The following is a 24,449-nucleotide window of genomic DNA, read 5'->3' as shown; positions in this document are numbered from 1 at the left end:
ATTTCGAAAATTGTGTTGAAATTCAGAAAATATTAATTAAAAATTGTATTTCTTTCTAATTGAAGGCATCGCATCTTGCTGGAGTGGGATTTGATATAATATCTGGTGTAAAGTGTGATTTTGAGGGTATTCTGATTTTTCTTGTCCTTAAAATTTATCGAAATGATTTTGTGTACAAACCGTTTATTGTTAAAGCATAGTAATAAAGCGTAATCTTCTAAAGCTTTAAGCATTTTTATCCTGATTACTTTCAACATAATATTACCGAATTAACATTAAAACCGATAATGTGAACTTAGTAAAAACATCTTCTTATTCATCAAGTAGTTGTTTGTTATCGTTTCTCGCAGGTATATAAACTCAAACTCAAACATTCATTTATTCAATTAGACTTCTATTTAGTAGCACTTTCGAATTGTCATTACATAAGTATAAGTGCATATTATGTTATATAAATATTAGTTAAATTTAAAATATTGGCTACATTTCATTCTTGTACCACACGATCACAACCGACTCTAAACAAAATTAAAATGGCCATCGGTATAACGACAAGATAAAACGGTCTTAAATTAAATAATCCGCCAATACAAGCAAATGGCACACACAATTATCCGTGTTAACCGACTCCGCAGAATAAAGATGCAATAAAACAGCATTGGGAACAACCATCAATTTTGCAAAGCAACATTCCGCCACAATATATGGGGCTATAAAAATGTTAATACCAATGTAACTGCACATTTCTTGTGTCTGCAATTTGCCACGTTTAAAAACGAAAAATTTACAATAACTGACGCGTCGGTGGGGAGATGTAGCGGATATATCCAAGCAGTATAATATAGAAATCATTCTGTATATCTGTAAAGACGAAGTATTTTATTGTGGTTTCAAGATTTAGTAGTTTTAGTAATTTTTTTATCTTAATTATATATGAAATCGACAATAAAAATTCTCATATTTGAAGGTTAATATTATAGCTCCACAAACACATTTTGAACTTGTACTTACATTTATTTTATTTCTTAATTAGGAAAGTAATTACTTTCTCTTATTGATGATGATAAATTTTTGGGACATTGAAAGATCAAAAAGAAAAAAAATATGAATAAGTAAATATATTTTTCCGCTTTCGCTTATGACTTACATCTTATTTTGCTAGCGAAATGTTTCAGAAGCCAAACGCTATAGAAATGGGACATGCAAATAAAGCTTCGAGCTGTGCTAAACTACGACATGATATGAATTTTCTTTTATTGATTTTAAAATATCTAAGAAATAGTTTCTTTGGTTCTCTTATTTTTGGCGACTGAGCTTCTTATTCATTGAATCTTTCATCATCAATCAGCTTAATCTTTCATCATTAGTCACTAAAATTTATTTTGTTAACTTGCCAAATATTATTTTATATGGAATTTGTAAGGGAAGGCACTGCCTTCTGAGATACAGTTAAGTAATTACCTAGTTCAGAAGGCAGAGCAATATTGTAATGTTATATTTGAAGTTGCTAATATTTTTTTTTTTTATAATTAATTAAACTCATCAACTGAATATATTTTTTCATAATTCACCTACATAGTATACCCGTATATTATTATTTGTTTTAGTTTTAATTGCAATATATCAAAAAATTATGCAAGAGCCAAATTCATTATAATTTTAAAAAGATCAAATCTATCTATTGAAAAACTCTACAAATCCTTAATCATTGTACTTATAGTATTATGTATGTCTGTAATATTTGTTGAGATCTTTAAAACTACACAACGAATCTGGATGCATTTTTAGCTCAAACTTATTTGAATGCCAATTGATAGAATGTATCAAGAAGAAGGTGAATAACAATATACACAATAAAGTACACCAGGGTAAAGCAGGGGTCGATCGCTAGTTTTCACTAAAAAAGCTCTAGTAATTCCATTTTTCCAGCATATCGCGAAGGATTAAAGCGTGTAAATCCTACCTCCCGATAGGTTATTTGACTTAAACGGTCTCTGTATCGGGGGACGCTGCCAAAACTGGCATCGACACTGCATGTGCCAATTTTTCCTTAAACCAAGGCTATACCGGACCAGTTACTATCTTGTTGCGTAAGGTTTACGCGTAAAGCCTCTCTATTAAAATGTATAAAGGGATAAATAGCTTATTAGAGAAATGATCCTATGAAGTAAGGTCTTGGATAAAGAAAGCATGCTTATAAAAATTATCTAGGTTGACTGGTATACATGCTTCTGATATTAGCAATTCTTCCGTCTTGTAAATAGATATTAGAGACGATCGTCATTTATACAAAAAGAAACCTGCACGGTAAAAATGCTCACACTAAAATATGTACTTGTAGTAAAGATAGTTTTTTAGAAACAGACAAATTGTTTATACGTTCATATGTTCAAAATATTTTTTTTTAAATATACACAAGACATTTTTTATGTAATAAGCGGTTTTAACATGTTTGAAAAAGTAAAATACATATTGGTTGCTACATCAGCTCGACCTTTTTACGAACATCATCGAATGTTGAGTCATTTACCAAGTTCTAGGGATCAGCCTTCAAACCCTCCACGTATCGAAATGATATATAATCGTTTTCGTATTACAATACAGCCCCCCTAGCCAAGTGGCTTTCTGTTAGCGTGACGTAAGCTGTAGATAAACGTATCTACAGCTTACGTCAATCTCATACATTCGTAGACCGTAGTCTACTATTGAACGCTACGCTAGCAGAAAGCCACTTGGCTAGGGGGGCTGATTTATTATATTTTATCGCGATACCTTCAGTGGTAAAGCAGGTGAGAGACTTTAAGAATGACACGCTCGACCACCTATCTCACCATAAAAATTTCTGTCAATTTTACTGTAATAAAACAGATTAAATCTTAATCTAATTTCATCACGTAATAATAAACTATTAAAAAACGTATTAATTCTTCTACTATCTCTGACCAAAATCTATGGAATAAGAAAAAAATCTAGCCGACTGATAACTTGGTCATTAGCGATAATTGAGTTGCTCAGATCAGCGAGAGATAGCGCATACTTCGCGGATTTATTTCCTCCGTTTATTCTCTATTTATTACTATTTGGAGTTTAAATACATATTAATCTATGTCATTATCTAGTTGATAAACGATTTGGAGTCTTCGACACTTGGAGAAATCATAGTTATATAGTGATTTATTTGTTTTATAGGTAATCAATATCTGGTAAAGACGAACCTACAGGAACAATATTAAAATGCATCTCTGAAGCTGCTGCACAAATTCATGGCATATAGATGAAAAAATCTATTTATTATTTAAAAAAAAAGCTTCATCAAAATATGTAGAAGAGACAGAATAAAAAAAAATTGCCAAAAATAAAAACTCCCACTCTTTTTTGTGCGTTACCCTTAATGTCGATTTATGAATGTTCTACTGTATTTAAATACGTGTATTGTAATATAAATACCTTGAGATGATATCAAAATAGCTTTAAGACAAATATTATGTAACACGATCACACTACAATCATATAGGACAATATTATCTGTTAAAGAATACAATAGCAACTCGTGGGGTGGTCAGGAACAAAATATACATACAGATTATACCGAACCGGTGTTGCTATACAAAATAATTTATTTTTACATTAATTTTAAATGCCAAAAATGTGAGATCTTTATCAGTGCTAAGTAGGTAGCAATTTAGTTAGTAAAAACTATATAAATATTTTATGTCGAATGCAATTTATTCCAAGTAATTTTTAAACATTTTTTTCCGACGTTTTAATCCTAATTAAAAATTCAAAAGTTCATGAAAATACTGCTAAATATAAATTAGCTTAAATTTATTTTCGTGGTAGGTAGTAACTGAATTTTATTTTTATATGAAGTTAAAAATTATCTCTCTTTGTAAAGAATGTTTGAAAAAACGGATTACTGTGTAAATTATCATTTTATGTATTTATTTTGAGTACAGACTGACGTACCTATTTTTTATAAACCTTAGATTATAAGTAAGTTGCTTAGTTGATAATAATTTATAAAGTAGATTTGAGATGACGTACAAGTACGTAATTTTTTCATTTATTTTTGAGTTTATATCTAAGTTTATATCTAACAAAAATGTTTGTAGGTATTTAAATACATTTAGAAAATGCAAAAACATGCGATTATTCATTAAATTTTCCAGATTTTTTATCTATTTTAAAACCTACTATTTTACATATTAAAATTATTAATGATTAATTTTAATTATTTTTTTGCTTTTTTATGAACCGTGTCCTAGACACTGCAAGCGACACGCAAGCGACAGAACCCAGTAAATCACTCCCATGGTACGGGGGCCGCTTTGGGTGGGCGCGCGTTGCCAACATTTGTCAAACCGCGGCCGCTACCACGATACGCTCCTTTGTGTGTGAGATTCGTATCGAACAATGGACACCACTGTTTAACACATTACTTATGGTGTTCATTCTGGGTATCGGGTAACGATTAAATTTCTTTTCACTCCGGTTGTGTCACTGTTTATTTACTTACAACTTAACCTGGATCAAAAAATGAAGGACGAATGGTGATATTTTTATCGTTTATTTATCTATTTGGTATTGGTAAAGAGCAACAAGTAAGATAAGGCAAATCTAAAAGTTTGTTCTGAGTTTACCTTGTGGTTTTTCCCCTTGTTCGAATCCCGAGTATTATACTGGAAAAATGGGGTTAATTTTTCCAATCAGTCCAGACTAAGTAAACTGTAAATTTACTACCTATATGAATCTAATATATTCTGTTAAAACATGAATTCTTCTTTATTAATATGACTAATGAATTAAGAATTTCATTAATAATGGAAAAGCACAAATTACAGAGCACTTTACAAAATATTATCAGCGAGCTTGTGAAAAATTACTGGCAACAAATTATATATATTGAGTTCTTTCAAAAAAGTTAAAAGTTCAAATTTAGAACCAAAATAAAATTCCTACCAGCCAGCACCAGCAATTTGACAGATAAAGAAAATATTAATAATCTGTGCACACGGATACGGAAAAAAAAATAAACAAGATTGTACAAACACAACATCTATATCGTCAGTCACGAATCTTGTTTAAAGTAATAGTATCGCGTCGCGATAGTGCTCGGCCATTTTTCTTGTACACAACAAAGGATGTAATCGGCTGTGTATGCGACCCCGGGGTGCGGGACGAGGGGCGAGCGGGAGCGGATTATCTGTGTATTTAATAATTAATATTAATGTATTAAAATTTTTAATATTAAGAAAATAGTGAAATTGAACTCATTTGTAGGTGTTTGCAGCGTGCAACCTTAGGACCAGGTCGTCTATTGTATGTAGTTTTTTTTTTGTTTTTAGAAAGTTTTATGTAATGACTCAGTAAAGCATATTTGGATACCGGAAATACTATACTAAGATATAATTAGACAGTCGCATGTTTTATCAGGCTATATTTTATTAAGCTAATGAATAGAGCCTATAGACATAGAGTTTTCACATAAAGAAATGTTTCATTTTCACCTGCAAAATAACAAGAAACGAAGCAAGGAATTCAAAATTTTAATTCTACTAGGTTTAAACATGTATATTATGTGCTGTGTGATATGTCAAACTTAAATCAATCGTCCTAATATTTCCTACTTCAATGTAGAATTGTTGCGAAAATGTAGGAAATCGGTGTTATTCGCGATAAAATCGCTCATCGCTTACCACTTACGCGGGTCGCAGTGGGCGACGTCACCTCCGCCCTCTATCGGCGTTAAATGATTCACGCCGCGATACCTCCGAGTTATCATTTATTCTAAATTCATTAACAGTTGACACATGCATAGATTAACAATACAATGATATCATGTGTTTGACGCGTTCTTTGTTAAAATGTACGCGTCTGACTCCTTGAAAAAAGGTAAAGTAGAGTAGGTACCTATTATGATAGTTGTATTGAAGATTTGAGCGTTTAAGTATGGATGTCAAGATGGTGGCTTTCAGTTGAAAATATAGAAAGGATTTAGAGGAAAAAAAACGACACCAAAACACATAACCACTTGTGTAAGATGATAATGTCCATTATGTTATTTATATGTATAATGTAATGAAATAAAAAATGTAATTAATGTATTTTTTTTGTTTTTTTTTTTATTAATGTTAGTCATATTGTAATTTTACGGTATCTAGTCTTTTGCAAACTCGCAAACAACCGTATCTTAAACACATACTCCTTTTCGAACACTCACATAATAAATTATCGAGCAAATATTGTCCCATGCCCCATTACTCCAATAAAGGCTTGACCAATTCGACCCACGGTTCTTTATAATGTGACGGGTAAAATAATTAAAATAAACAGGTTACTTGTAGATGGCTATCTCACGCGCGCTCACGACTCACTTATGCATAATAATAACTCAATAAATCCAATTTATTAATTGCGACTGAATAATGTTACACCTGTTTTATGTAGTTGCTACTACGTCTGGGTAGTTTTATTGGTTTTTCTAAATTTTAAGGGCTTATCCAAAAGGGGCTAATTCACTAAAAACAATAAAAATGCGTTCAACCCTTCTTGAATTAGAAGTAGAGTTACAGTTATAGTTAACAGGACTTTCTTTCATAGTTACAGTCAAACTAGAAGCTCGCGGATTTGCTACCATGTGTAAAAAATACTGTAAAATTCCAAATTATTATTGTGCAAAAAAGTTTAGATAAAAAAAGTTAAACAGTTGTTTGACTGACTCAAAAAATGACCTCGGTAAAAACTAAAATGCTACTGTTGCTTCACTATTGACATCGTATAATCTCTTTAATTTTTATACGATTTCCATCGATATCTTTATTAATATTTTAAGGATGGTTGACTCATTTAATTGTTTCTACAATTTTACTACCTATGTACGGGACGGTATCCCGGAAAATTATTTGACCAGACCAAATCTTTATGCCTAATTGACATAAGATATAGTTATTCATAGTTTTGATCCTGTTAACGCAACTAAGATTACAAAGAGGTAATTTCACGCTCTACTCGTTTAAAAAAAATGAATAAATTACCTTCACGGGATCACGGGTGGCTGAGTTGGTCAAGCGTCCGCCCCGGATTGGCGTGAAAGGATGAGGCTTCGAGTCCCGCCGTCGATTTTTTCTATTCTTTATACATTTATATTTATAAAGCATTTGAATGCCATAAAACCATAAAATATCAAATTAAATTACCTTCTTTAATTGGTGTCATAATTGAAAGTCTTTTAGGGGTACATTCGGGGAACAATCTAGAGCACAACCTGCCTTCAATATTGTACCCTTATACAATATTGGTGGCAGGTTGTGCCCTAGATTGAGTATCTGTCGTATGGTTCAAGGAATCCAGCGAGCTATCGAGTCACCAATTTCGCAAAAACTACACAACGGATCGCGCTGTGCTGATCGCTGATAGGGTTGGGTACGGTGCGCAAAACAGCTTGCGTACAGATTGGCATTAATTGTTTATTTAATTAATTTGAATTAAAATTGATGTGTTCTTTAAGTTATTTATAGGAAATAGTGGTTACTGTTAATAGTGGTACTTTATTAATTTTACAATAGTTATTTATTATAATATTTATAGCTTTTTATATTTATTTTATGAATAACGATAAGTTTGTTACAAAAATGGTAGTTAATGGTAGTTAAACTTTGGCCTTGATTTTTCAATTTTTGTTTAATTTAATGCATGTGATTATTAGCAAAAGCAATTCAAATTTTCTCGCATCTCGATAGAATTTCCTACATTACATTAACAATTAAAAACACTTACAAACCAAACACCGCAACAATCAAACCGTAAATATAAAGCATTTCACACAATCTTGATAAACTTTTTTTGCTGGCTCTCCACACACGCGCGTATCGTACCATCTAATATTATTCTGGGAACGGCCTTAATAAGTCACTACAGAATGTTATCTATTCCATTTTATCAGTGAAGCTGATAACGATCGCCATCCAATTAGCCCCACAATGCAATATGGGCCGTCTCTGTTATGACGAGCTTGATTATATTTTGTTATTCTTGAATATTACAATGTTTGACAGCACTTTTAAACTGTCATCTATCTATATGTATAACAATGACATACTTCTCGTGACGTCACAAGTTGAGAACGAGTTTATCGTCTTTTTGTGTTGTCTAATGTTGTTTCCTGCAGAATGTTTCAATGGAAAAATTTAAAAGATTAAGCTATACTCTGTATGCACGAAGACTGAACAATGTAAGTACATAGTTGAAATCAATTTTCACTTCATTGGTAGGTGAATAAAAGCTTTCGACTACAATCTAGTCTCAGTCTCAGTACAGTAGACTCTCAGTCTCTATGCCAAATTTGATCTAAAGCATTACAATCACTTAAAAAACCATTAATTTATTCTCACAAGTTCTGACGTACTGGCCATTTTTGTCCCCGATTTTTGACAATTGACTATTCAAAACTTTTTACCTTTTTGGCTGCAGACTACAGTTGAATCCCAAAAGGCGAAGGAAAATTCCTAAGTGAGATTTTAGTTAGTTGAAAAGTTGACCAAAAAGAAGAAATGTAATAATGTTTAGCGAATAAACTAAACTATTTTATGATAGGTACCTACATTCAATTAGACAATTTATTCATCGTTTAAAACGAATATATAGAGTTATAAGATTCCTTTTTCTCCATTATATACCTACAGTCCCTTCAAAGCAGATTCGCAAGCAAGCCCACATATGATTTCCACTATCTCACAACTTTCCTATAAGATTAAAACGGGTTCTTATCAATTGCTTTCTCCTAATAAATTGTACTGATAAGATTATCCTCACTCTCGATTTTGTTCATACATAATATATCTTATGTAACTATTGTATTGGTATTACGATATTATATATAGAAGTTATTTTATTGAAGTTTCGTAAAATAAGAGTATTGTAATTCATTTTATTAAGAACGCTTTTTATGCGATACCTACTAAGTTTTTTTGTATACATTTTTGTCATAAAACATACACATAATATAGGTACCTAAATTCGCCAGGATGTATCACATAGTAATAAAAAAGTTATAAGATATAAGCGTTACATATACGGATTAAAAATTATTAAACATGCGGCTCGCTCTATTTTTCCTAACACTTCTCAGGAAGCTTTCTACTACTGCTGTCTACCTACTGGGGTAATTTTCATAATCAGTCTAGTAATATCGAAGTTTATTTGATACAAACGCTTTATAACAATCTAAAAATATGTAACGTAACTTATACTCACAATTGATGTTATATCTATTCCTAAATTGTATTTTAAACCGCATCCGCGTAACATTTTATCAAGATTTTTTGTTCATACTTCATTTTCTTTACCAAATCGACTTACGGTTTATTTAATTAAAATCTAAACCTACAATACATCGTTACCATACAATGGCCTGAATAGCAAACGGAATGAGTTGTTGATTATATCTCTTATCTAGCAGATACGATCTCGGCCTATCTGATAAGCTGTATAAGCTCAGGAAATAGCATTATACAGTACTCCAAAACTAATAATGCGCATGCAAATCTTCGTAATTGTCGTATTTCCAAAATGTATTTCATTTGGCTAAACAAATTTTACTAAATTATGCAAGAAGAAAATGCATTTCACCACTCTACATATCGTCTTCGGACGCTCCGAGCATATGACAGTTACCGAACTTTGACGAAGATTTCTATGCGCATTATCACTTTTGGAGTACTGTACGTGACTATTCATAAATATCTGTGTATTAAACCTCGTGATAGTGTTTGTTACCAAAGTTATCTAAACGGCTCCACAGTATTTTTGGAAATGTGTGTATTTGGCAGGTCTGAAATAGGTCCGTTTTTAGCTTATTCAGGTCCGAAAGATGATGAAGACGATGAAGACAGGAAGTCTTTGCGTGAGTTTAAAATAGTAATTTTGGTACAAATTTCTTCAGTTTTCTTTCATAAGATCAATAACCTGACGAAAAAAATTGCAATAAAAATAAGCGAAATTGGTCCGACTGTTCTGAATGTTTCAGAAATTTCATATAATATTATAGTGATAGATAGTGGGCCATCTTCTTGTACGTGTTTTATGATGCACGTATTTTTTTTTAAAGTCTTTTCTTCAAGAAAATCACAGGATTAAGAAATGTATCTGCATCACATGTTGTCTTCGTTAGGTACGCAGATTTGTAAAATTTATGTTTCATAATGATATCACAGTATTACAGTATTATCACAGTATTACAATATTATTTCCTAATATAAAACGGCACAAACTAAACATACTGTGATGATATGCAGTGGACTGTGGAACGCATGAGAGTCATTAGAGTAAGAAGGTCACATTTTGAGCACTGATTAAAGCACTACGCAGGTACAATAATATATTTATAATTTAAAATTTGTTCGCACACATGTATGCGACAATTGAAGCAGGTTTTAATAAATTATCATACACAGACAGATGAAACCTTAATTACATGATCTCTGTCTTACTTACAAATAGATAAGCATGCAAAACTACGAGGTGCTTATTGCGTTATAACCAAGATACCTACTACCAGATACTTACATAACGAAAATTAAGAAAAATGCTCTTAATCACGGCATTACAAAATACGTCATAAAAATACCATATAACCATCAAAATAAATCAAATCATAAAACATCAAACAATTACTACAAAACACTAATCCCCAAAACAACGTTAAAATCCTAACCCAGGTACAAGTCCCTGCGTCACATTAAGAATCCATTAGTTCGATATTATTAATTCCTTATCAATGGCTTATCATTTTGTGTACAGCCTGATTTATGCTGGGATATTATCTTTGGTAGATGTAGGTGGCGCCACTCGTATCGCTTTCTTACGAATTTCAAATTTTGATATGGATTCCTATATACGGCGGGAGCTGGTAGCTTTTAGAATTATCTCGGCGGCTTTGCTTGACTATTCGAGTTCTAACAATCTTTGTTGTGGATAAGCATAAGAATTCCTTCTAATTGTAGCTATGCTGTCTTTATTAATTGTGATACGATACATATTTCGATTTGAAATACGAATGTTTATGTGCAACGTATGTTTCAAAAATTTGCGAGGCTGGTCGATGTAGAGTTTGCTACGAAGTTTGCTGAATGTGTTTTTTTTTTCGTTGGAAATTAATAAATTTGTTGTGTGATATAATGTGTGTATTAAGTCTTAACACATACATAATATTTACGAAATTATTATGTACACATCAAAATTGTAGAAATAAGCAATTTAGTAGACGTATGCTATGCGCTATTTTTCAAAACGACACAAACTAACTAAACAACACCGCATTTTTCCACTAGCATACCTTATCAACACATCATTGCGAGCAGCATAGAGGTAAAAAGCGATTAAATATTTCGAGCTAGATCCCTTAAAGTGATATGTAGAGATGGAAAAGTTAAGTACTGCACAGCACGCTAGATGTAGATTCGATCTGCACCTGCGTAGCATCTCTATCGCTGGCACGGATTCGCTTCGCTTCGCGAATGTTTTTGTTTGAAGAGTGGTTGGTGTGTATGTTATAGGGTGTGTGTGTAGAAATTAAAAATGTGTATATTGTTGTTGTATTATAAACGCGCTAGTCGTTCGATCAAACAGCGTTTGATGGAATTTACGTTGCTTCGTTTTTTGACCGACGTCAAGGGAGTCACTGTCTCATAAAAATATAAAATACTATAGTATACTTATCCTATAACTAAATCCAATTATAAATATTACAAAACCTATAAGTAGTTAATCTTAAATAAAACCTACAACTGCAATTTTATTCGTTATCGACTCGATAATCGATTTCAACTGACAATTTTGACAGCTACAATCGATTTAACTTATCGAGAAATCGTTATGATTTATCTGATGTGAACAGGTCAGATTTTATAAATAATGGCGTAATATTGTATTGGAGGAACTTTTGAAATAAGTATAACAAATAATTTTAAAGGTTACTTTGGTTACTTGTTTTTTATTATCTGTTAAAGTCAGTTTGTTGGCTCAGAGTATATTTTAATTGTATGGGTTATTTGGCTACTGGACCCACTAAAAAGTTGATCACTATTTAAAAGGTTTTAGGTACATCATCATCAGATTTCAATTGTTACATCACTTCCATAAAGCTAGGCTGGGCTGGAAGTCAATAAATGTATTATTAATTAATTAATTTATTTATTTAAATAGTTAATTATAATATAGAGCACTTAATTATAAATACTTATAGTTAATTATAAATACTAATTTACTTAAAAACTACACCCTTATTAAATCACACCATCAAAACAAAAGTTGATAAATAATTAAGTTATTATTAAGTTAGTTTATAAATTAAACTTAAACTTAACGACGTATAAATTCAAATACAATCTATTCAAATAAGCAGTTTCTTGAACATCCATTCCATCTGTAAATGTACACAAATCTCGAATGTACTCATGATATATCGATTACAATAAATCAAATTGTCAAGAAACTCGATACTCAGCATCGATTAGATCAATGCAACACCGCTGATCGTTAGTCGCGCTAAATCGATTCACTGTTCCATATTTGTCGATTATTCTTCTCGATTATTCGTACTGAGGCAAGATTATCATTGGAGAGCTTGTTTTTTTTGTAAAGACAAAAAATTTATCATATATCTCATTAGAAAATGGCCTTTGTATATGTAGCGCTTAATTTTATATTTCCCTAGCCATTTATAAACTTTTTTGTAAAAAGTTCATTTTTTGTAGCTAATAAATATTATTATTTATTATGGTGGTTAGGACCAAAATAAGTGCAAAACTTTAGAACGTTTTATTATCTGTATCTACGGTTTAGAAATAAACAATGAAACCACAATGAAACGTTCGTGTTGATTTTGACATAGCATTTCATGGACCATGGTAGATGGAACTGATATACGCATATAGAATTATCTGTTTTATCTCAATCTGAACCATATTTTAAAATAATAGAACACTGTACACGGATGATAGATAAATAATTGTGAAATACACATACCTATTCTAATAATAATTACAATTTTACGCAAATTATAGTTAAGTTTGTTTTACATGTAGCTGGCTCTACCTTCTTGATAAAGTACCTAACTCTATAATATATAAATATACAGGATGTACAAATTAGCGCTAATAAAGATCTCTGTAACAAGCAATTAAAAAAAGATTCGGTATTCAAAGAAATGGAAAGCCACCATCAACGTAATGAAAATTTCGCATTACAAATTCCATTACGTCTCAAAGCCACTATCAAATATCGCCCAGTAGATACGACTTTTATGGCAACCAGCTTTTTTATTTGACATTTTATACAAGTTTATTCAAACACTGCGATACGATCGCTGACGTTATCTTTCAATGCAACGTTACCGCGAGCTTGGAGCCGATAGGATCTCGGGGCAGCCATTGCTAGTTAAACCAACCTGATAAGGGATCGCCTCTGTCTGTGTGAGTGTCTGTACACACTCTCGGCTGTGTGCGGGGAGGGGCGCCCGTACGCCAGTCGCCAACCAGCCAGTCACTCAATTTACGCGGCAAAAGAATGACGTCGGAGACGAAAACTGGTTGTGCTCTGAAAAAAGTAAAAATCTCAAGTGTGTGATATTTTGACGTTTGTGATGTTATTGTGGTTGCGGTATTTGAAACAGCTGGAGCTGGCCTGCGCGAGTGTGGCCGAGCTGCCGCCAGGCGGCGCTCGAGACGTCAAAACAATGTGTATGAGCGAATTTTCTTGTTTACAAGCTAATGCTTATTTTTTATCGTAATTTCTAATTGGATATTTATATTGTTCTATAATTATTTACACAGTCCTTTAAAGTATGCATGATTTTAAGTCAAGTTTATGACGCATCGCTTATCGCATCTGATTAGCAAATATTTTTAACTTCAAACTTTCAGATTTCCCACAGTTAACTTAAAAGATAACTGACATGTTTTCAATTACAATGTTTTATTATACGCCGTACAGTTCACGTATCTCAAGTTGAGATCGACACAAACTTTCTTCGTTATCTGTACCATATCAATTAAATATTAAATGTTTAAATTACACGATAAATATCCTATTTTATCACTTATTAAATAATATATTAACACGAACCAACATACCATTGATCTGCAGATAAGCTTTATTCCACATTACATAAAATAAATGTGTTTCACCGCACATAATCTATTGATACATATCTACATATTTTTAATCTGCTCACAGATAAAATATTTATAGTGGACGACATGACTGACAAGCGCGAATTACAACATCCATTTGAAATTCCCGCCGCGTGGGGCTCGTTACCTATTTTGACAGATGTCAATGTCAAACCTTTTTAAGCTTCGAGTTTCAGTCAGTATTCTTTTGCAACGGTTATGACGAATTTGTCTTTTTTGTATGTATGTACATTGTGGAAGAAAGAAAATAGAGATTGAGTTGTTAAAGGAAATATGTATTGCAAATATGTAGTATACAATAGTAATGGTTGCTGAACTTATGTCTCATAGCATATTAATTAAATGCATTATTCATTGTATTACTTTGATTGTTTTAACATTATAATACATGTTTTTAGGAAGTTTACATCTGTGTAGATATTACAAATATTATTTTTTATACATTTTATAGGTACATGAAAATAACGACTGATTTCGTAATTTTACTAGAAAAAAAAAGTAAAAAACTACTCCATCCACAGACCAAAAATTCCATTCGTAGCTAGTCTGTGCGATAAAAAATGACGTGTGCGAGTGAATGGGGTCTCGGCTCCCGATCGGCTGATAACAGGAACAGGGGGGGGAGGGTGGCGTTATCTCGCACGAGATTCCACGTTCATTATCAGCGCCGTAGGGTGTATCATTGTTTGCTATGCGGGTAAAAACTTCCGTAAGACAATGTTCGAATGTGATGAATTTCAATGGATAGGCGGGTGATAAGTGTTCGAAATTTAAATTGACACGTTTTGATTTTTTATTTTTTTGTTATGTGCCAGTTATTTTTTTTTTATAGACGAACGCTGGCTACCAAGAATCACGCACAAATAAATTTAATAATCTTTAGTCGTAACATCGCCAATAAATCCAAACAGAAATCAACCAGGCATAATAAAATAATAAAACAAACAAAAAAAAGCTTTCCAACGCATTGTATTCACATAAATATAAAAAACGTTAGCAATATTTATTTTCGGACGTCAACTTTATACATACAAAAAAATCTTGAGATCCTTGATAACGCTAAAGCATTGCGCTCGCGATACGAACTAGTGATAAGAGCTTCGATTCCCGCTGATGTTTCCTTTCGATAACCACGTGTTTTGGGAATACACCCTGTATAGTGAACAATAGAATTACACTTTTAATATACCTATGTTTAAAAGTTTATCGAGAAAAACTTAATAAGTTTCGATTGCCGTTGAATTTACGGCTTGGTAAACACGTGTTTTGGGAATACACCCTGTATAGTGAACAATAGAATTACACTGTTTTAATACCTATGTTAAATTTAAAGGTATGTCTTAAAGTTTATCAAGATACCTAATGGTTAAAAACTTAAAAAGTTTGTATTCCCGTTGAATTTACCTACCGCTTGGTAACCACGTGTTTTGGGAATCCACGAACAATTTCACTGTTTTAATGGACCTATTATTATTATTATTTTTATTTTTTTTAAATTGTATGAAGGTGTCTAAAAGTTTATCAAGATACCTAATGGATTTGAGACTTGAGAGCTTTGATTCTAAGTTACTGGTGGAAACGTGTTTTGGGAATCCATCCTGTATATGGACAATAGAATTACATTGTTTTAATGTTTATAGCTACAGGTACAAATGTCTAAAATTTCATTGAAATATGAAATAATGTTTTAAAATTAAAATGACATACAATAGCATATTAGTGTAAATAAAAACAAGAAGGTGGGAAAAAAAATTTAGACCTTTTTTGTGTTGCATGTTAATTTAAGCTTTTTTTATCTGAGTATCTTTACATAAATTATTTAAAACTTTATCTTACTTCGTAGATAAGAGTTGGGCAAACATTTTTTTATAATACTCAATAATAACATTACCTACTACCGTAAGTCCGTAAACATGTTATTTGATATTACATTACATTAAATGCGTGTGAAATATAGTGATTCTGAAAACATTTATAATTTACTAGCTTACCGCCCGCGGCTTCGCCTGCTTTGTATAAAACCTAATAAATTATATACTAAAACCTTCCTCTTGAATCACTCTATCTATTAAAAAAACCGCATCAAAATCCGTTGCGTAGTTTTAAAGATTTAAGCATACAAAGGGACATAGGGACATAGAGACAGAGAAAGCGACTTTGTTTTATACTAGGTATGTAGTTAGTGATATTAAATTTTACCCTCCTATTTAATTTTACTCCACATCATATTTTATTCTCAAACTAGCAAAGATTCGCCTATTGAAAGTACATACATAAATATTTTATTAATCATTGGAATTTTACTTATTCCATACAACTTTACCTAAATACGCCACAGTTTTAAACCTGCATCTACTATGTACAATGTACATTGTACATAATACGCGTAAATACTTTATATACTATTTTATTATTATCTGTGGTAATATTATAAAACCACTAAGTTAAAAACAACTGCCACAACCATGTAACACTAAGATATTACAACATTACTTAAATGTGACTTAGGTACCTAAATTACACGTGAATTTTATCGCAAAAGATTAAGCAAGTTAATATATGTACCGGTAGAGCCAAGGACAGTTTAAAAGATAGATCGACTGGTTTATTGACTCAAATATAGATAAAAAATTTAATCAAACAAGTAAGTAGGCAACTTTATAATCTAAAGAATCCAAAAAAACTGAGAAATATATTTTTTACATCCTGTAGGTAGGTACACTAAGTAACTTTGATAATAGAGATTAATTAAAATCTGTCTGTAGTTTTATCACAGATAATATAACATTTTATGAATATTTTTTCTTGATCTAATCACTTTTATATAATACTATTATACTAGCAGTCCGCCCCGGCTTCGCCCGTGGTACCTACATATTTCCGTTTTCTCTACATAAGAACCATCCTCGTACTTCAAGGAATATAATAAAAAAAGAATTAACGAAATCGGTTCAGCCTTTCTCAAGTTATGCGCTTACCAACACATTTTGGGATTCATTTTTATATTTTAGACTAGCTGAGCCCCGCGGTTTCATCCACGTGGCTCAGCAGGAGCTGTACAGGAGTTGGTCTTAGCGTGATGATATAATAGCGTGTGATGCCTATAGCCTTCCTCGATAAATGAACTATCTAACACCGAAAGAATTTTTCAAATCGGGCCAGTATCTAGTTCCCGAGATTAGCGCGTTCAAACAAACAAACAAACTCTTCAGCTTTGTAATATTAGTATAAAATGTTATAGGTTTTATTTAAGTATATAGAAGTTTCTATACATCAATATTTTTTCTTGATCTAAATCACTTTTATATGGTGTAAGTATAGTAGGTTCTCCTATTATTAAGACTGACAAATTTTTCTGAATATTTGTATAGGTACAGTTACAATGTAATAGATATCAAACTATGTAGTTTAACAAACGAAAGTATGTACTTTCGTTTGATAAATACGTAGGTAGTATAAAAGTTAGAAAAGCTAACGATTAAAAAAAAATAACAGACAAACATACGTTATTTAAAAAACGTAACGTCTAGAACATTCCTTCTTTTCATATATCTCCAAATACAAACATAATGAACCTTTTTCAACAACCTCTACATAAAACAGATAGACAACAATATTGTTATCTAATCTCAACGCACAGACGGAAATGGCAAACATTATTTTGATGGTAGATACGTTTAAGTAAATTGCGAAGGCGAATAATTAAAATTAACTGAATTTTAATTTAAATAGCTTTCGATAGTGATAGTGAAGACGTTACTGATAGACTGTAATTTATTTTAATTATTGTGAGTATGTATTGAGTGTTTCTTTATTTTAATATTACTGCGACATGTGGCTTCGTTTGTAGTACCTGACAAACTCAATGTTTATATTCGAGACTATAATCTATTCTATATCCAAAATTCATCCAAATCGGTTCAGCCACTCTTATAAAATATTCTTCTTCGCACTTACAATAGTTGCCAATGCTTATCCAAAGACTTCGTGTCTGTCTTTCCTCAGCCGATACATACCTACGGTTCATCATAGTAGATCATAATAATATTATCTTGTTAGATACTTTCCGAGCCTTACACGTTCCTGTTACTGTCATGGCATGATACGTTATAGTGGGTGGGTTCTTTAACATGATATAGATATTAGATACCTATATAAAACATCGATTGACTTTTCTTAATAAAAAGTATTGGTACTACTGAATTACCAACACAAAAATAAAAATAAAATATTCCAAGTGGGCCGGTCAGATCACGAATCTAATTGATTTGTGATCGCGGGCGTGTCTAGCGAAAGGTTAGTTAGAGCTTTCGTCATTATTGTGACGTCATAGCTTTAGATTTCTATCTATTTCTCACGGAGAACTTAGTACAAAAGCCAAGTCAAGAAGTTATAAAGCTGTTTTGCTTCAATATGCAATTTTTTTTATAACTAGAATAATATATAAAAACTGATGGTAACTAATTACATAATTTGTGGAAAGAACTTAAATTTCATATCACAAACAGATTTATCATCTATACTAATATTATAAAGCTGAAGAGTTTGTTTGTTTGTATGTTTAAACGCGCTAATCTCAGGAACTACTGGTCTGATTTGAAAAATTCTTTCGGTGTTGGATAGCCTATTTATCGAGGAAGGCTATTGGCTATAAAATATCATCACGCTAAGACGAACAGGAGCGAAGCAATGAGGGTGAAACCGCAGGAAACAGCTAGGTTATTTATAAAAAAGCCAAATTAAATACCATAAAAGCGACGGAATAACCCCATTTTGTCTACAAAATTTAGAAAACCGCAAAAAATTCAAGCATTTTTAACATCAAACATAATTATTTGGGGAGATGTAACAGATCGAGGCTTTGAAAAAGTTCTTAAAGAGATCTGTAACGATAGCCAAAGATTTGAGATTCAAGACGAGAGATTACTTATCTGTTTTTTCTTTGTGTTAGGTCACAGAGAATCTCTTGATCTAATGGTAGTATACTTTAAAATGAGAGTTGTAGGGTTTGATTCCCTTTTACCAGAAAAAAAAAATATTTAAATACGAAATAAAACAATAACTTCGAACAAAGGATCCAGATATCAATATTATAATATTATAATCTAGTAGTTATATTATAATTTAAACTTAAATAAATTACGAGTTACGAGTCTTAAACGAGTTATTTCAAGATTAATAATAATCAATATATCTTATTTTTTTAATTACAATAGAGAAAAACACATTTGTCACTGACGTCCTTATTAAGAACTTTAATAAAAGTTATAATTAACATTAAATACACCATGATAAAGCATATTAACAATAGCAAATGGTTCGTTAGATATGCTATCAGCGAATTACATATACATAAAAATTCAAGCAACCCAAATAACTGTAAAATTTGTTATCTCCATGCGGGTCATATCGGAGTGATAAGAATATCCTTATTGGGGGGAAATTACATTTTAAAATGCCTTGTCTTAGGATACTGTATGAAATTCAGACAAATATAATAAATAAATAATAAATATTTTATTTATTTCTCCTCACAATTCCCAGTCACAAAATTAATCTACATGCATACAAAAAATTATAAACAATAAGCTGGAGTTGGAGGAGCTGGTGTCTGAAATGGGTTTTAACCGGTATCACAGATCACCAGGTCCCCGCCCTCGGAACCAAAAAACACTTACAAAAATAAGTTTCACATACATAATTCAAGAGTTTGTGCTTAGGTAGTGAGAACGACATAAGTTTATTGTTATTTAAAATTTAAAAACAAAAAAAAAAAAAAATGGGTGTTAGAAGCATATTGCCAAAGTAGAGATAGAATAATATTAGACTGTAATGGACCGCCTGAGTGACCTTTTTTATGGAATACCTATGCTAGTATGTACCACAACAATTACACAAAAATATAGGTAATGGGCCTTAGACAAAGTAACAATTACAAAACGATAGCGAAGTTAGAAATCGCAAAAATGTATGGGATTGACATACGCCGCGTTAGATCACGTGGTCTATCTAATGTCAATCCCATACATTTTTGCGATTTCTAACTTCGTTATCGTTTTGTAATTGTTACTTTGTCTAAGGGCCCAGCATTCAAGTTTAAAAATGACAAAAACATACATTTTATTCAGTAGAAATATTTTTCAAAAAAAAAAAATGTTTTCAAGTGGTGTTTATGGCATATAAAACGTTTTATTACTTTAAAAGCTTTTATTTCGTCTGTGAGCTTTCAAATTATTTTCAATTAATACAAATAATCGAAATTATGCTTAATTTCTAGCCAATTTAAAATCAGTACAACCTAAACTACTCTTTTTGTTTAATTACTCAAAGTACAAGCAATATACTGACAAAGTCAATACAAATCCTTAAAAAACACAATTTCAAGGTTTATGCGTAGTTAGTAAACCAATAAAATATACTTATATACTTATCAAATCACCTGCCAAGTTATACCATTACGAAGTTGTTAATATTGGGACATAAATTGCTCAGATTTATTGCGGTTTTTATATTTGTACCGTAAATTTGATATTTACATAGCTTAAAATTCAAATCTGCCACCTGAGTAGCTGAGAAATTTGTTAAACAAGAGTTTGGTGAAAATGACAAATTGATGCATAGAGCATTTTAAGTATCACTTATATTAATTAGTACATGAGATGGATTCGAACAAAGAAATGATTAAGCTACACAACATGTTATACGTTATTTCAGCGGTCTCACTAATTAAATATTACTTATTCAACTAAAAGATTGAATGTCCAATCCAAAAAATGATCCTAATTTGATTATTAATTTAGCATTGCAACGTATTCTCTAGATTTTACTATAAAATCTTAACTCGGGATAAGATATTACATAAAACACATTTCCACAAAAATAATATAAAAAATGTTCTTTTATTTGTGTCACGCATTATACAGTTTTATAAATGTCTTTCGGCTGAGCAATTTTGTTTATATCGCACAAGATTTATACGCGATAACCATCGAATCTTGTTTTAACTCAGATATAGTGCTTTGGATTCGTTATTTGATGGCCGTGGTTTATTGGCCAAATATTTTAAGGCTATTATGTATTTATCGTATTTTTACATCTGGCAGGGCAGCACTATGTAACTTAAGAAAAGTGAAACTTCAAAGAAAAATCGCTTGTCAGGAAACATGCATGAATAATATTTGTTTCTATAATACTTGAACTCGCATTTTAATAACGTTCTTTACTAAAATAATAACAAACCATATTTTTATATCTTACCTTTCTTTACAACTTTTTGTATTAACTTTGACTTATGCTACGAATAAAAATGTTTGTAGGATTTGTTTTCGTCATATTACAAATAATTATAATTTATATGCAACACCTTTGAAACACATTCAAAACAACCAAAATCGATTTTTTTATTTCAAAAATCAACAGAAAACAACGCAATCAATTGTATAATGTAAGTGACAATTGTGGCCGTGGGCGCAGTCACGATGCGATCGGCGATGCGCTAACAAGGCTAGGTGCAGACAAGCGATCCGATCTGTTGCCAATTTGTAAGTGTGTCCGCGCCCGATTTATTGCCCACGCGAACTAGTTGACGCATAGCGGCGTGAATAGGTGGCCTTAGAGTTACATGCCCAGTGAAAACTTGGCTGTATGGATAGATCCTTTGCCTGGTTGTCTTTGTGCATGTCAAAGTCATAATGTTTTTTTGACGTTGACAGTATTATTGAAAAATAGAATGTTTAGTGTTCTGATGGCAAATCATTTAAATTAAATCTACTTTTTTTTTTTTTTTTTTTTTGTATGGTGTTTCTCAATGTTAGCCAGAAGGGCTACTACATTTTAACGCGGACGCGGGGGTGAACTGAAGGTTCACCCTGGTAGCGACATGCACAAGGGCGTCCCCCCTTGACGGGGACCACGAACCTCGGCTTGAGCTGTCGCTTGAGTGGAGGAGGCCAGAAGGGCCCTAATCGGACGGGAATTAAATCTACACTACACAAGAATAATATCTACTGTTCTCGAGTTCTACTGCGAAAAGTTCTAGTGTATAAAAACTAAATAGTAATATCATTAGACTAAGCGGAAGGTTACAATTTACAAAGCTTAGAAAACGAATTAAAAACGATATCAGTTCTGAATAATATATTCTAGCTCAATAAAACATCGCGTGTTCGTGACACACCAAGCATACAGGGCGATCGTATAATTCAGTTTCGAATTGATTCGTCTGAATTGTCAAGATCCCAGGCGTTTCCTCAAAAATATTAACCGAGATAAATACAACACGTTATAGAGGCTAGCCAATTAAAGTGTGGATGGGTACACGCGCTCTGCTCACGCCTAGCGAAATATACTCGTTGGGTACATCACTAGATTCGATACCGCACGAACTAGGGGTGCGACGTGTCGATGGAATTGTTTTGTTTTATTGGTTTTGTGCCGGTGCTTGTAGGGTTAAAGGCAGTTTGTTTATAGTGTGATACATTAAGTTGGTAGTAGATTTCTATGGAATGATTTTAATAATGTTATAGGCATATGATAATGTTTACTAATATGTATAATCGATTGAGTTAATATTTTAAATGTTTATTTTGAAAGCAACATACTTATATACTTTATTAAATTAACAACTATTCATCCACATTGCTAAGCAGATGAATTAATTACTTACGCAATTATTGAACTGGCTGCAATGTTCATGTTGTATTTGCATCGAAGCGCACGCGCACCCCTAAACAATCGGCGCTCCCGATCGCGCGAATATCATTATTGTATCCCAGGCGAGCGATAAAAGCCTAAAATGTAAATGAGACGTGCGAAAAAGTATGCGATTATCTCACTATTAGGTATAAATTAAGGGAATGAGGCATGCGGCACAATTATATTGTCACGAAGGGTCCCACCTGCGCAATCTGAGCATCTTGCACGCCACCCGAGCCACTGATTCGCTGGAATCGATACTTTAATTCTAACTGAATGTTAATGATATGACAATTTTATAGAGATGTCATTGTTTATTTATAGTGTGTGGACTGGATTGGGATGTGAAAATACGCTTTGCGCAGAGATTAAGTGTTTCAGGATACGGTTAGCTTGTTTGTGATATTTCGAATAGGTACACGCAATTTGCTCAAACTAATAAGCCACATTTTAATAATTCAAATTCATTTTGAATTTGAATTATTGTAAAATAAGAATGGCAGTTTGGGCACGATAGAGCAAAAATCAGAAATTAAATATTGATTTTAAATGTGTAGTTTAATTACATTAGGAAATAATTTTTAATAGTGTTGATTTTGTACTTGTCTAATACAAACTATAGCATAGCATAAAATAGCATTTTATAAAATCTTATACTGTCTGAATGTCGAATAATGTACTCATTAAAATGTCTATTTAAATTAGTTGACAGTAACAAAAAAACATCGATTAGAAACATCGACGTGCGCACATCCCTACGTGTAATCGATAGGGACGGCAAACTCACATATTTTATTATGTGCCAATTAAAATTATTTTCCTTCCTCGTTGATTGCGCGTTTGTAACTGCGCTCGGCTTGATTTGACTTATAGTTCTCTACTGTGAAGATTGTAGAATGGTTATAAATGTTTGAGTACACTTTGGGATACAAATTCGCTTATTTTATGGATATTGTGGTGTACCTAAGGAACTTCTTCATGCTATCGTCTCTTTTGGATTTAAATACCTATCGAATAGTTTTTTTATGTGACAGCAACTCTGCAATATACATATTGATACACTTTTGATAGGTAACAAATGTCTACTCGTACCACGATTATGGGGCTTAATCCGTCTGTTCGTCTTGTTGTTACAATTTGACATCGTAGATATATGTTTTAGGTACGATTTCCATCCATTAATTATATTGCTCTATGATCTATCTTTTTAACTTTATATTATTAGAGCTGCTAACCAGCAATTGATTACCGTACACAAACACAGTTTAACAATAACATATTTGCTAAGAAGGAATTTGACTCACTGATAAGCGTTTGTTATTGTTACACGGAATACCCGCTACCAACGAGCCGTTATCAGCACCTTATCAGCACGTTATCAGCCTTATCAGCACAGTAGTTAATGGCAGTGAGCGTAAAATGCCAGTAGATTAAATTTTAACTACCTGATCCGTACAGGAGACATAAATACTAGGTTAGGTTGCTTGTCTGTATTGATCTAAAGGTACTTTCTCTCGTGAAGCCTACATTATAAACAATTATTATAATAGTGGTGTTTAAGTTCTC

The 24,449-nt window shown here is 32.1% G+C and overlaps 1 protein-coding gene across 2 annotated transcripts in view; it reads left to right on the top strand.

The window, feature by feature from the left end:
* Positions 1–24,449, top strand: part of LOC123706460 (zinc finger protein ush) — a 171,151-nt gene that overhangs the window by 73,433 nt on the left and 73,269 nt on the right. The window contains exon 1 of one of the 2 annotated variants that reach the window (XM_045655745.1): positions 13,558–13,736. The exons of the other annotated variant lie outside the window; for it this stretch is intronic. Coding sequence (XP_045511701.1) covers positions 13,640–13,736 — 97 coding nt within the window. The 5' untranslated portion in view covers positions 13,558–13,639. Of the gene's footprint in view, positions 1–13,557; positions 13,737–24,449 lie in introns of those variants that run through there. 2 annotated transcript variants of the gene reach the window in all.

Source organism: Colias croceus, chromosome 3, assembly GCF_905220415.1.
Source record: "Colias croceus chromosome 3, ilColCroc2.1".
Lineage (NCBI taxonomy): Eukaryota > Metazoa > Arthropoda > Insecta > Lepidoptera > Pieridae > Colias > Colias croceus.
Note: the sequence above shows the minus strand (reverse complement) of the source record. Positions and strands in the feature narration are given on the sequence as shown.